General features: G+C 36.2%; 1 protein-coding gene across 1 annotated transcript in view; it reads left to right on the forward strand.

Moving 5' to 3' along the window:
- Nucleotides 1–13,646, forward strand: part of LOC150108732 (disco-interacting protein 2-like) — a 936,780-nt gene extending 923,134 nt beyond the window's left edge. Inside the window, exons 40-41 of the mRNA XM_090416186.1 lie at nucleotides 10,256–10,379; nucleotides 13,219–13,646. Of these exons, the coding sequence (XP_090272312.1) occupies nucleotides 10,256–10,379; nucleotides 13,219–13,471 (377 nt within the window). The 3' untranslated portion in view covers nucleotides 13,472–13,646. The remainder of the gene's footprint in view (nucleotides 1–10,255; nucleotides 10,380–13,218) is intronic.
- Nucleotides 13,647–15,186: the final 1,540 nt, after the last annotated feature.

Raw genomic sequence — 15,186 nt, forward strand, 5'->3', positions numbered from 1 at the left:
TTGAAGAGATGATGTTTATAACACACCATATCTTTCTATAGTCCAATAGGAAAGACAAAGTCCTTCATAAAAGCCATTTCCAGTGCCTTTCCACAGGAAAAGACTATGCAAAGTGTGAGGTGTTTTATGTAAACCCATTCTCAACAGAAACAGCATTCTTTTGCAGCAAGAGGGTGTGTGGAAGTGGTTTCTTTGCGTGGAGGTTGGTCGAACCTTGGAATGCATTGCTTGAGAGAGTGGTTGGAGCAGGAATAGTCAATGGGTTCAAGGAATGGTATGATAAACTTTGTGTTTCCTAAAAACGACCTCCAATGATTAGTCTTTTGACTCCATGGAGGTCTGAATCATCATCATCATCATCAAATTCCTGCCATGTACCCTCAAGGGGTGTACAGGATATGATAGTACTACATGAAAAGAAATTACATCATTATTAATTTCCTATCTACAATTTTCCTCCAAATCAGTCTGTTACTTGTCAACACTCCAACATTATCAGATCTTATATTTCTATCGTCTAAAGCACTTTGTACTGTATCAATCCACCTATATCTTGGTCTTCCTCTGGGTCGTTTTGCTGCCAACCTGGCAGAGAACACTTGTTTTGCTAATCTTTCCTCGCCCATTCTGTTTAAGTGACCATACCACCTGAGATTAGCTCTGCTAACGCATTCCAGGATGCTGACAATGTCAAGTTCTTTCCTAATATCCTCATTTTTAATATGATACTGCCATTGATGCCATCTGTTCATGCCTATAATCTTTCTCAGGACTCTCATATCTGTGGTCTCTAGTCTTTGGTCAAGTGTTTTACTTCTGACCCAGCTCTCAGATCCATAAGTTAAAACTGGTTTGAACACTGTCTTGTATACAGCTAATTTAGTGTTCCGACTAATTTCTCTCTTATTCTATATGAATTTATTGCTGACTTCCCACCATACCAGCTTTGCTGATTCTGTTGTCTATTTCTATATTTAATTTACCATCTTCACTAAAAATCGTGCCTAAATAGCTGAAATGTTTTACTTGTTCCACAGGTTCTCCATTCACAACACAGTTGACATTTTCAGTGATTCTGCCTATTTTCATTGTCTTTGTCTTTTTATTGCTGACCTTCATACCATATCTATTACAACAGCTATTCAATTTAGTCAGAGAATCTTGCACACTTGTAGCAGATTTATTTAGAAGTATAACATCATCCGCATAAAGCAAAGAGCTGACATTAACATCTCCAATTTTGACATCGTGTTTAATACCACTTTCCTTCATAATGTGATCCATATAGATAATGAATAACAGAAGGGATAATGTACGTCCTTGTCTCACACCAGATTTAACATTAAACCATCTTCCTGTACTTCCTTCAATTCTAACTGCTGACTTACAACTCAAATAAAGACTAAGTATTGCTTGATATAATGCCCCATTGACACCATATAACTTTAGCGTATTGAATAGCTTCTCTCTTGGCACCTTGTCATATGCCTTTTCCAGATCGACAAAACTTAAATACAGATCTTTGTTATATTCCCATGCTTTCTTGACTATTTGTCGTAAAGTGAAGATCTGATCCTGACAGCCTCTATTTGGCCTGAATCCAGCTTGTTCTTCACCAAGCTTTTCTTCCACAATTCTTCTCAAATATACTTGCATAGATCTTGCCAGGAACACTCAGTAGGGAAATACCTCTGTAATTCTCACATGCAGTTTTATTTACCCTTTTATATATGGGTACTATGAGAGCTCTACTCCAATCATCGGGAATTCGTCCCTCTGTCCAGGCTCTTTCTGAACTATGCAGTGCAGCCACTGTAAGACTCTTATACCACCATACTTCAGCATTTCTGGTCGAATATCATCTACTCCTGCTGCCTTTCCACATTTCAAGCCTTTGATGGCTTTTTCTACTTCAAGTATGGATATGTATTCCTGACTGCATGCCTGGTCAGTGTTTTTTACCACTGTGCTGTCATCACTGCTTGTTTCATTTAGCAGTTTTTCAAAGTAATTACTCCATACTTCAAGGATATCTTTTTCTCCCGTTTTCATGTCACCTTTATCATCTCTAATTCCTTTTATAGCACTCTTTTCCTCCATTCTTAAGCTTCAACTACCTCCAGAATATTTTACCACCTTCTTGATATTTATTTTCTATATTCTTGCCAAAGTCCTCCCATGACTTTTGTTTAGCTAATTTTACACAGTGTTTAGCATTCTTGCATTTGTCTCTATATTCTCTAAGAGCACAAGCTGACTTATTTGAGAGGAACTTTTGGTATGCTCTCTTCTTTTCCTTCACTGCCTCTTTAACTTCCTGTGTCCACCAGGGAGTTCTGATTTTTTTATCCTTACAGACAACCTCACCACATGCCTCTCTGGCAGAATCAATCCATGTTTTCTTTAGAGTTTGCCACTGAATCTCCAAGGTTTGATTCCTGTTCTCAAACTCTTTCATTTTTTCTTCAATAATCTTTGTGTATTTTAGTCTACAGCTCACATCTGAGAGCTGTTCAACTTTTATTCGCTTTAAAACTTTCTTACATGTTATTCTTTTCAATATGAAATTCAATTTTATCCTGCTCAAGACTAAATAGTGATCACTTCCAATTTCATATAATAAATTTAGTTTAATCCTTTATCCAAGTGTGAGCAAACAAAGTTTGCGCCTGAAAGTACCTTCAGGACTGGGGTAAGGTGGTACAAGACCAGGGCAACTCGTTGCAAAGGTGAAGCAAGCTACCAACATTCCTGTCTCAGTATCTCCTATAATGCAAAACACATCTCCTTGCAGATATGTCTAATGTTATGCATTAAGGGAAGGGCCACTACCCAGACTAGTTTCGACCTTTATTGAGGTCTCTTCAGTGGGAGCCAGGCCCAAGCTGAGATACTAGGCAGAAGCATTCGCAGGTCATCTCTACCTATAGGAGTTGCCAAATGGTGTGCCACCCTTTTTTAATAAATTACTCTGGATTTAGAGAAAGATGTTGAAAGTTTATTTTTCACTTGGTTAGAGTATAATAAATTTAGTTTAATCCTTTATCCAAGTGTGAGCAAACAAAGTTTGCGCCTGAAAGTATCTTCAGGACTGGGGTAAGGTGGTACAACACCAGGGAAACTCGTTGCAAAGGTGGAGCAAGCTACCAACACTCCTGTCTCAGTATCTCCTATAATGCAAAACACATCTCCTTGCGGATATGTCTAATGTTATGCATTAAGGGAAGGGCCACTACCCCAGTCCTGAAGATACTTTCAGGCGCAAACTTTGTTTGCTCACACTTGGATAAAGGATTAAACTAAATTTATTATACTCTAACCAAGTGAAAAATAAACTTTCAACTTCCAATTTCAAATCCTCTGTACACTCTGGTGTCCTGCACCAGGGAGAAAACATCACTATCAACAATAACATAGTCAATGAGACTTTTCTTATTCCTAGCCTCTTCTCTCCATGTGAATTTGTGCACATTTTTATGTTGGAACATGGTGTTAGTAATAACCAGTCCATGTCTTGAGCAGAAATCCAACAGATATTTGCCATTATTATTAGCTTTGCTCTTTTCTCCAAATTTTCCCAAAATATTTTTGTATGTCTCACAATCATTTCCTACTCTGCTATTTAGATCCCCAACAAGGACCAACTTTTCCTTTTTCATTGTGTCAGTTGCTTTTTCTAAAGCATCAAAAAATTCCTCCACTTCTACTTTAGTAGAACCTTCTGTGGGACCATAGGCACAAATAAGTCTCATTGTCCAGTTCCCCATTCTCATATTTGCCCACATTACTCTGCTTGAGACTGACTGCCATTCAAGAAGATTAGCCTCGTATTTTGTGTTGAATACTATGGCTACTCCTTCTTTTCCTTGATTGTCATTGCCTGAATATAACATTTTGTATTTATTGCTCAGAAAGATCTCACCAGTTTTGGCCTTTTTTGTTTCAGTCACCCCTATTATGTCGATCTGGTGCTTATCTAATTCCTCAGCTAGCTCCATTTCTTTGCCATTCAGGCTTCTTACGTTGATAGTACCGATCTTTAACTCTGGTGATGTTGAGTTGGGGTTTATTTTCAGATTTGTTCCAGTAGCTGACTTTTCGCTGTTCACCCTGGTTCCCTGGCGAAAACAACGGGGCCCTTGTTTAACCGGGCGACACCCCAGCCAGCATGAAATTTTGTCATGTTGTACCATCATTCTATATTTTGGTTTAACCAATAAGAATACAATTTGGTCAGCTAAATCCCAAATTGCCAGCCCATCCTCGTCCGTTCAGTATCCAAGTAGATACCCAACAGGGTGCACCACGAGAAGGTGAGGATTGGACATTAGGTCAGAAGCCCTGATCGGTTCTCCGCATTCCTTTAAAGGCTATGTGGAGGTCTCCTCTCAGTTATACAGCTTTGACCCTTAAGCACCCCTTGGAAGCCTGGATAATAATAATAATAATTTCAAACATGAGTTGGATTATAATCAGAATCAATCAAGGTCCATTTTATTCACATCAAAAACTGCCAGAGGGATCAAAATCATATTGTCAATGAAGCACACAAATAAGAAAAAATATTCTTGGAGTGATTATATACAGTCCTACACTGACAGTAGTGGAGTGCATGAAATTGATGAGGCTAGGGATTTGTGGGTGATGGTGGACAGAGTTGAATTTATTTCAGTGGGCAGATAGGAAAAGTGCGAAAAACATTTAAAGCAGTGAATCTCAACCTGTAGGCCATGCCCCCTCTGAGGGGGGGGGGGAGAAAGTGGAAATCAAAGGAAAAACTACTTTAATGAAACAAAAGCATTTAATGAAACTATTTATTGACACAAAAACAATATAAAAACAAAAACATAAAATACATTCTGAAAATAAAATTTATAAAATCCACTCTATTGAATAAACTAGTTACACTTATGGGAACATATCAATATTGCAAAATATATTAATTAATTTAATAACTAATTAAAACTAAACAATAAGAATGAATCTAAAATTTGTTGCAGTGTTGGTAAGTAGGGGAGCACAGAGAGAGAAAGTGTTAGAGGAGAGAGAGAGTGAGGGATGCATGTGAGCAATCGAGGAACAGGTTGGTAAGAGGTATAATGTATGGTGACTCAATGATCTGTGGTGTTCAAGATAGGATGTGTGAGGAGTGTTTGCCTGGAGGAACGATAGAAAGTGTGGATATGGCAATTAAGAGGGGTGAAAGGGTGGATGAGATGATTGTGATGGTAGGAACAAATGACTTGAGAGGTAATGTAAATTGGGCAGCGAGAGATATGAGATTCTTGCTTGAGGTAGTACGAAAGAAGACGCAGAGAGGAAAGATAGTGTGTGTTGCACAGGTATGATAGTGATGAGCTGAGCAGAAGAGCAGTAATATTGAATAACATAATAGCTAGAATGTGTCAGAAGAGAGGATTGGAATATGTGGATGCTTGAAGGGCGTTTGAGGACAGAGAGGAATTGTATGCGAGAGACCACTTGCATTTGAATGAGGAAGGATGTAGGGATCTGGAGAGATTGCTGTTCTGAAGGAGTCAGTGTGTGTCATTGCAGGGAAACTAGAATGCCCAAGGTGGATGGTAGCAAGGGTGGCCTCTTGTGGGAAAGGGTACTTGGGAGAAGGGGAACAACATCAGATAACGCTGAGCCCAGTGGCATCCAGAGGGGATAATGCTGGTTATAGAAATAGTGGCATTTTCATGCTTTATACTAATGCCAGGAGTATTCAAAAGAAGGAGAGGAATTGGTGGTGCTGATAGCATCAGCCTGGCCAAAGATTATTGGGATCACTGAGATGTGGTTGACAGAAGAGGATATAATAACAGGAATAGAAGTAGCAGGGTACAGCATTTTTCGGCAGGATAGGAAGGAAAAGCGTGGTGGTGGAGTACTGCTTACGATAAGTGTTGACTTATGTCCTCTAAGACAGTGCTTCCCAAACTTCTGGATGCCAGGGCCCCCTTTGAAAAAATTAAAATATTTGACAGCCCCCTCGAAAAAAAATCATATTATAGATATATATTATTATAATATTTATTGTATTTATATTCAATACAAAACATACACAGCGAATATTGCAAAAATCAAATGCAAATATTACGTTTTTAGCATCTTACATACACATTTGACATGGCACGTTATCTCATATTTTTATATAGATAGATATATCGTTATTGCACATTTGCAGTACAAGCACATGAAACATAAAATGATTAGTAATAAAGAAAGAATTAAAAACATAAAACAAGTTTAATAATTTAATGTGATTTATGTTTCAGTACTGCTATACGAAAAGTCAATATCAGGTGAAATATTTGAAACTGCAATTCTTAGATTTCTGCTTAGAAATGAAACTTCTATGAATAAGCATATAATTACTAATACTCATTAAGCGCCAAAATACGCAGGAAGCAAAATTTGTGAACCAACACCAATGTGGGATTTTTTCTATTAAAATATAAAAAATAACAAAAAAGAAATAATAAATAATAAAAATTAAATACGTTTCTTTTAAAAGAGAAAAAATATCCATTTAGTCTTAAAGCATTTTAAATTTGTTTTCATTATTTCACGTCCCCCCCCCTCAACAAAACCTATGGCCCCCAAGGGGGCCGCGGCCCACAGTTTGGGAAGCGCTGCTCTAAGAGTGGAGGCTTAGAGGACATAAGGAGACTTTGGAAGGCAGTGACACTAATGATTTTGAAAGCATATGATGTGAGGTAGAGATAGGCAAGATGGGATATCTAGTGGGGTGTTGCTACAAACCAAGAAGCACAGAGGGTGGGGACCAGCAGATGTTTAGACAGTCGAGCTTGGCAAGTGCAAGAAGAATGATTGTTAATGGGAGATTTTAACTACAGCTGTATAAATTGGGGAGAGGAAGATGCATGTAGCAATAAGGGAATGGAATTTCTAGAATTCTTGAGGGATAAATGTGTTAGACAACATGTAATAGAGGAAACAAGAGGTTCAAGAGTTTTGGGTTTGGTTATAGCATCAGAAGAGTTGATAATAACTGAGATGACATCTCTCCCACCAGTTGGAGAGAGCGACCATGTGGTTTTGACTTGGAAGATGAATAGACATGCAGGAGTATCAAAGAGAATGGAACATATGTGGAATTATAAGACAGATGACTATAATAGTCTTAGACATCAACTTGGGTAAGTTTCATGGAGGGAGGAATTGGAAGGCCAGGATATCATTAGTGCTTGGGAAATTGTGGATGAATATTTGTTAGCAGCAATAGTAAGCTGTATTCCACAAGTGAAGAAGAGGACACAATTTGGTGTAAAGTGGATGACAAACAATATTAAACAAAAACTGCATGTGAAAAAGAGGCTATGGAAGAGATATAAGGAGACAGGTGAAGAGCAGATGTATGAAAAATATAAGACACAGGCCAGGAGAGTGACTAGTATGGTAAGGAAGGCAAAACTGGAATATGAGAAGAGATTGGCCCTAAGATCCAAAGAAAATCCTAGGGAATTTTTTAGCTATGTGGCCAGTAGGAGGAGAAATGATTGTGGAAGAATACATTGTGGCATAAAATTGGGAATAGAGTGACTGATGCAGAGGACATGGTGGAATTGTTCAATGAACACTTTATTGGTGTATTTCATCCTGGAGGAGTAAATTTTAATACTAGAGGGATAGAGCAGGTTTGAGGTGCAGGAGGAGAGCATGTTCCAAATACTGAGTACTCTGGATATCAGTAAAGCTGTGGGACTGGATGGTATTTCACTATGAGTTTTGAGAGAATGTGCTAAGGAACTGACAGCTCCTTTGTCCTGGCTTTTCAAGGAAAGTCTGGTTACGGGAAAGGTGCCCAGGGAATGGAAGGAAGGTAAGATAGTGCCACTGCATAAGGGCGGTAGCAGACTGTCTAGTTATAGGCCTGTTTGTGTGTCATCAGTAGTTGTTATGATCTTGGAGAAATTAGATAGGGACCGTATACAACATTGGACAGATGAGGGTAATGTTATCTGTGAGAGTCGACATGGATTTGTGAAGGGGGTGCTCTTGTTTTAGTAATATGCTAGCCTTTTATAATAAAGTTACAAGAGTAGTAGATGAGGGAAAGGCATATACTGCCATTTTCTTGGATTTAGCAAAGGCATTTTACAGGTGCCGCTTGATAAGCTGATATTTAAGCTGCAGCAAATGGGTTTGGATTTCAGGTCGGTCAACTGTATTCAGATTGGCTGTCTGATAGGTATCAGAGAGTTGTGTATGGTGGGACAGTTTCAAGGAGGCATAGGGTTACAAGTGGGGTCCCACAGGGCTCAGTACTAGAACCTGTATTGTTTAACCTTTATATCAATGACACTGTCAGTGGATTGCAGGGGGATATTCAGTTGTTTGCAGATGATGCGAAGCTGAGAAGGATTGTTATTATTAATAGTGCAGATGTGGTTGCCCTGCAAGAGGATTTGAATAAGCTAGACAGATGGGCAAATGAATGCGGTCGTCGATTTAATGCAGCAAAATGTAAGGTTTTGAGGTTTGGAACACATCGATGGGATGCTGCATACTCTATTGGAGGAGCTATACTGGAGGAAGTAGGGGAGACAAGAGATCTGGGGTTGATGATTGATAGAAACCTGAAATTTGAGGGACATATTGCAAAGGTGGTGAAGGTAACACAGAGGATTGCTGCAGTAATGAGAAGGATGCTGACCTGCAGAGATAAAAGAGTTATCATTCTGTTGTATAAGACCCTGAATAGTCCATACCTAGACTATTGTCAGATTTGGTCCCCAGGATTTGAGTTGGATAAATTAACTGTGGAAAGGGTACAAAGGCAGATAACAAAGACAGTTTCAGGACTGTACAATGTTAGTTATGAGGATCGGCTGAGGGAATGTGGACTGCATAGTTTTTTGGATAGTGGAAGGAGAGGTGATATGATTAAGACTTTTAAACTGTTGAGAGGTGGTTACAGGGTTGACACTGGGAAGTTCTTTCGCTTGGTTGAACAGCAGGAAGGAGTGATGACAAGAGGCCATCCCTGGAAGTTACAAAAGGAAACTGTGAGCAAGAGGGTGAGGAGTGGTTTCTTTGCATGGAGAGTGGTTGAACCATGGAATGCATTGCCTGAGAGTGGTGAGATCGAGAACTATCAATGAGTTTAAGGAGTGGTATGATAGACTTTGTGTTTCTTAGGAGAGATCTCCCACGATGAGTCTTGATGGACTTGTGTTTCCTAGGAAGGACCTCCCACGATGAGTCTTTTGACTCCTTGGAGGCCTAAATAATAATAATAATAAATGAGTGAGCTCTTTCCAACCAGATTCTAACTATTCACAACGATAAGAAATCAAAAATCATGATCTTTATTTAAGCTCTATGCATATAAATACAGTACAATATTGCTTTGATAAACTATTATCATTATTACATGAATTCCTCTATGGAATTCAAGGACTTATCTTGGGAGGCCATTCTATTGTACTCTGGTCTGCTCAGTCCACCATCTACACAGCACTACACAATCTGCCATCAGTGCTACACAAACCAGTCTGCAGATCATCTGTTATCCACTGTTCATATTTTTTATCAGATAATTGCATGTATTCTCTGACTCTTACCAAATGACTTGTTTTGCAGTATTAAAAAAAATCAAAATTCCTGGAGGGAAAAGGAAAAACCTTGGCCAGCTTTATATGAGACCACCTAATTTACATTCATTAAAAAAGCTCATGTAAAGATTCTTGTCTTCATGATGTAAATTGAACCCAGGTCTTTACCATTCAAAAGGATCTGTGTTTCATCATTTTTCCAACTGTAGCATAAAGGTGCTTACACAGAATACCATCTAAACTTCCTCTAAATGGATCTCTCTTTATACAATATTTCAGCAAATTTGAATGACTTCTATAATATAATATGAATATAATTACTTTTTTTCAATGTCTAGTGTCAGAACTTTCCCCAGATGTAGAAAATTCATGGAACAACATATACAAAAGTGCAGTAAAAATTAAAAGGAGAGGAAAAGTTTGTTACTTAATTCTATTAATGTTTATCACGATATTTTTTTAAATGAAATAACTTTTTATAAATAAAATTTAAAAGCATCAATTTAAAAAAAAAAAATTCTTCATTTCAAGTGGTGCATAATTAATACTTTACCCATGGTGCAAAATTATCTAATTATGGCTCATAGTATCATTATTTAAACTTGTGTGTATAAGATTTTCTCACTAGTGTTGATATTAATAAGAAATATTTGAATGATCTTTTCTTTCAGAACTACATGATGCTGTATTTGTAGTTGGCTCATTAGACGAAACAATCATGCTTAGAGGAATGAGATATCATCCAATTGATATAGAAAACAGTGTTCTCCGGTGTCATAAAAAGATATCAGAATGGTACCTGTTTTTAGAAATGTTGCAAAAATTTTTTAAAAAACTGCATATAAAAATTTCTATGCACATTTTGTTAACATTACCCCAAATTTTTCCAAAATATTTGGTAGCTCTATCTGTAATAATTGCGCAATAATCATATGATTGTTTATTATTATTATTTATTATGTCTGCACGGTTAGCCTAGTGGCTGTACGCTTTGCAACCATATGACTGGGGAAGAAGTGTCCCAGGTTCTATTCCTGTCGAAGACGTGAGGAATTTGAGGATTTTCCCCAGCCATAGCCAAGTTAGCCGGTCTTGGGCGCAGGCAGTAGAGTTTTTTCCACCAGTTTATCTGGCATTTTTCATCCTGCAAGCAGGCAAACCGGCCCTGTGAACACACACGGATCTACAGCCATAAATACTTAACCCCCCCCCCATGAGGGGCTCAACTTGCCCCAATAGGGATGGGGGAGAAAAAGGGAGGAAACTCCATACAAATAAATAAATAATTTATTATTATTATTATACAGGTAGATATCTCAATGGAGTCAGAAGACTCTTATTAATAGTCTTCTGACTATTAATAAGTCAGACTATTAATGGAGTCAGAAGACTCTTTGCAGGAGACCCACACTAATCATATACACACAGTACTTCTCCTTAAACTCATTAAATATCAGAGCATGTACAACTAAAATGGATTGCCAGAATTCAACACATTCCACTCACTCACCACTCCCCAGGCAAAAAATCCAGTTTGTAAATCCTTTACTAACCACACTCTTACACAACTTCCAAGGGTGACCTCCAGTTCTTTCTCTCTCTCTCTCTGCTATGTATTGAAAAATTCCCTTTGTATTGATGAACTCCTTCAATAACTTCAGTTTGTATCATGTCTCCTCTTTTCTGCCTATCAACTAAACTTTGCAACCACATGCCTTACCCTATCCTCATAGTGAGCTTTCCATATGTATACCTGTCACCAGCTTAGTCACTCATCTCTGAATCCTCTCATGATACCCAACAAACCCAGGTGACCAAATCATGCACTGTAGTCAAGATGCAGCCAAATCATAGAATTATAAGGAGTGACTATAACCTCTATCTTTACTTGTTAGTGTGTTTTTCAACATCCAAATACTCTTTTAAACTATTTTACCAACTTTTTTTCTTTTTTTATCTCTTTATTTCTACACTTCAAGGTCCTCCACATCATTGCCATTATCTGATATGATGACTTCACGACTTGTTGGGAGTTGGAATTTATGTTGAACAAGAATCTGAAAAAAATTAGTATTTTGTAAGCAATTCATTTTCCCATTATTTGCAATATACCCTCTAAACTTCAATTCTTTGTCAACCATTATTCCCAAGTCTCTAGTTTCATCACTTTCCTGCAATCCAGCACCATGAATATGATACATAGTATGTAACCTTTTCAAACTGAAGTGCATAACCTTACATTTTACAACATTACATTGATAATAATTTCCATGTGCCCACAATGACAATTTATTTAAATCATCCTGCAGAATATTTACACCACCTTTATCAACTGTTGCCCTCCCCAGTTTTGCATCATCAGCAAACAATTAAATATCCAATATCTCCCCTCCCCATAAATCTTTTCCTGTATCATTGATATACAAATTAAATAGTGACCCTAGCACAGAACCCTGAGGTACTCGACTAGTCACCCTCATTCTCCCAGATTCCAATCCACCATATACTACTGTTTAGTGTCTGTCTGTCTGTCACCCCCCCCATCCATGCTACTAGCTTCATATTCATTCCCATTTGCTCTAACTTTTATTATTATTATTATTAACATCTGATACACAATACTCTCGCACACAATGCTCATCAAACCATCCTTTAAACTAATTAACTTCTTAATCTGGTAACAACTCCTGACCAACTTATATGTCTCATCATATCCCCCTCCCTCCTCCTCCTGCTATTTATGAAGTTTTACAAATTACATTCTTTCAATCTGTCTTCATACTCCACATTTCAAAGACCAGTTACCACCGTTGTGAACCTTTTCTGTTTTTCTGCATTACTCTGGACCCTTTCTAACATATTTTCATCATGAAAATTCTAGTCACCAAATCTATGCATAATAATCCATATGAGGCTTATTTATTTAATTACATGTTTATTACTTATTACCTTGTATACTCTGTTGTATTAGCTTAGTATATATGACCTTTGCTATTTTTGTGCCAGTAAACCTGAAACAGACAACCAAACTAGAAATTTCATACAATGAGATATTAGATTTTTACTCAGAAAATATAATATAATATATATTGATTGTGAGAAACATCAGGTTATTCATGATGTAGCGTAACATGTTTATTACATTTATATGTAGTGTAAATTCATGCTATGTATTTACTAAGCAAAATTTGTAAGAAAATGTCTAACTAAATAGTTTTGCTATTTATTACTTGCATAGTAGATGTTGAAAGTTTATTTTTCACTTGGTTAGATTATAATAAATTTAGTTTAACTTTTTTCACTTGCATAGTAAAAAATAAAAAATAAAAAATAAAGACTAAATAAGTATGCCTGATAATTATAGCAGAATGTATCAATATGGCAAGCACATATAAAAATGTGCTTGCCATATTGTATGTCAGCATATTAGTGTAGTACAAAATGACACCAGATATGCAAATTCTGTTTTTCTTGTGTAGGTATGTCAAATCATTCTTGAAAACATTTGATTTATGAACAAAAGAAGATAATAAAGAAAAATGTTATCTTTCCTTAATTCATTGAACATAAAATGCAAATTAATCTGTTGTGTTCTACATTTACAATTAATTTCATTTTTTTCTCCTCTTAACAGTGCTGTGTTTACATGGACAAACTTACTGGTGGTAGTTGTGGAACTAGATGGCAATGAGAATGAAGCACTTGATCTAGTTCCTCTAGTCACAAGTGTGGTATTAGAAGAACACCATCTTATAGTAGGAGTGGTAGTAGTTGTTGATCCCGGTGTGGTACCCATTAATTCTCGTGGTGAAAAACAGAGAATGCATCTCAGGGATGGCTTCCTGGCTGATCAGTTGGATCCTATATATGTAGCCTACAACATGTAACATAGCACTAATTTTGAGTATGTGTTTTTCTTCAGCTCTAGACAAACTGAAGTATTATATCTCAGTGGTCTCTTGTGCATTATTGTACATTGAAAAAGGGAAGGAAAAAAAAACACAATAAATGTGAATGTCTGTGATTACATGCAAGGGCTTTCCTTGCATTTTATTCATTTTAAGAAACCTCATTGATTTTCAGTGTGTGTGTGTGTGCATGTGCTCACACACACACACACACACATACATAGATACCCACAGATGCATATTTTATAGAATTTTGCTATAATTTTATTATAATAATATAAAAAATGTGGTTTCTATATTTTTTATCTATTTTAAGACGAATTTTTCTTTTATTTAAGAGATTTTTAACATTTTCTGACTGTTTAAAACAGATCCATTATTTCTCACTGAGTCTTCCTTTTAGGTGTTATGTTAATAAATAGTGTACTGGTTTTTATTTTTTTATGTTTTATTTATTTATTTTTTTAAGATGCAGCTAGATTGGGGAGGGAATCATTTAAAAGTTTGTACTGAAGTTCATTCATTCTTTATAAACATATAAAAATGTGCTTGCCATATTGTATGTCAGCATATTAGTGTAGTACAAAATGACACCAGATATGCAAATTCTGTTTTTCTTGTGAAGAAATAATTTCACGAACTTTACTGGGCTCTTAGTGCAGTTACATCATCATTATTACATTGCCAAATCATCTCTGTGTTGTGTGTGTGTGTGTGTGTGTATATATATATATATATATATATAAAGTCACTCATTTTCTTCATGAATTGCCTATCATGATTCCTTTACATTTAAGATTCCTTTTCCATTTGTTACATCACAAAATACATGATGTATAGACAGATGTTATAGTTTATGCTTAAATGTTTGTATAAAATTAATCATCAGTTACATGTTTTGAGGTACTGGAAATGCCATACTCATATTTCTTTATACCTAACACAATTGTTTTCTTTAAGTTAGATAAGATGTGAAATATATAACCTACATCAGTTCCAGTTATCATAATATTGTCTAACATTTGTACTGCAAACAAATAAATGAACTAAAAATTTAGTAGTTTGTGATATTAGCACAAAATGTGAAAACCTCTAAATTGGTATCACTGCCTCTAACTCAATATTGTGTCATAATACTGTGCCAGGTTTACTTTTAGTTCTTTTATAATAAGTGATATTTAAAATATTTATTTATACAATTGTCATATATTTTCTTCCAAATTTTTCTTTTTGTATTGTTTCCCATTGTGTAAAATACTACTGTTTTTATTATATTTATAATGTTCTCACTTTATTTTTCCATGTTGCAATTGTAGTGAGACGAGGATACATATATGATCAGCAACTAAGTGAAATGAATTCCTTTAACAAAATGCCATTACCGTTATGTATGATGGATTGGGTGTTTCATATTAACTCAAATTTTCGATGCAAAGAGCAAAATTGTTTTGTCCTGAAAAGAACAAAATATTGTTACTTTTGATTTTTACAGGCTTTTGTGCTGTTATACCAATAAATAAATAAATATGAAATAAAAACTAACAAGAATCGTATGACATCACAAAATTGTTTTGTTCCTGCATAACAGCTAAAATATCATAATCAGAAATAAAGTGTCTTGATATATAAATTATAATAGTTTTTCATCTTTAAACACTAATGCAGGATGAGGTAGAAGATGTTTTGAATGAAAA

This window comes from Typopeltis vanoorti, chromosome 3 (genome assembly GCF_054136105.1).
Source record: "Typopeltis vanoorti isolate ZY-2024b chromosome 3, IOZ_Tvanoo_1.0, whole genome shotgun sequence".
Classification (NCBI taxonomy): domain Eukaryota; kingdom Metazoa; phylum Arthropoda; class Arachnida; order Uropygi; family Thelyphonidae; genus Typopeltis; species Typopeltis vanoorti.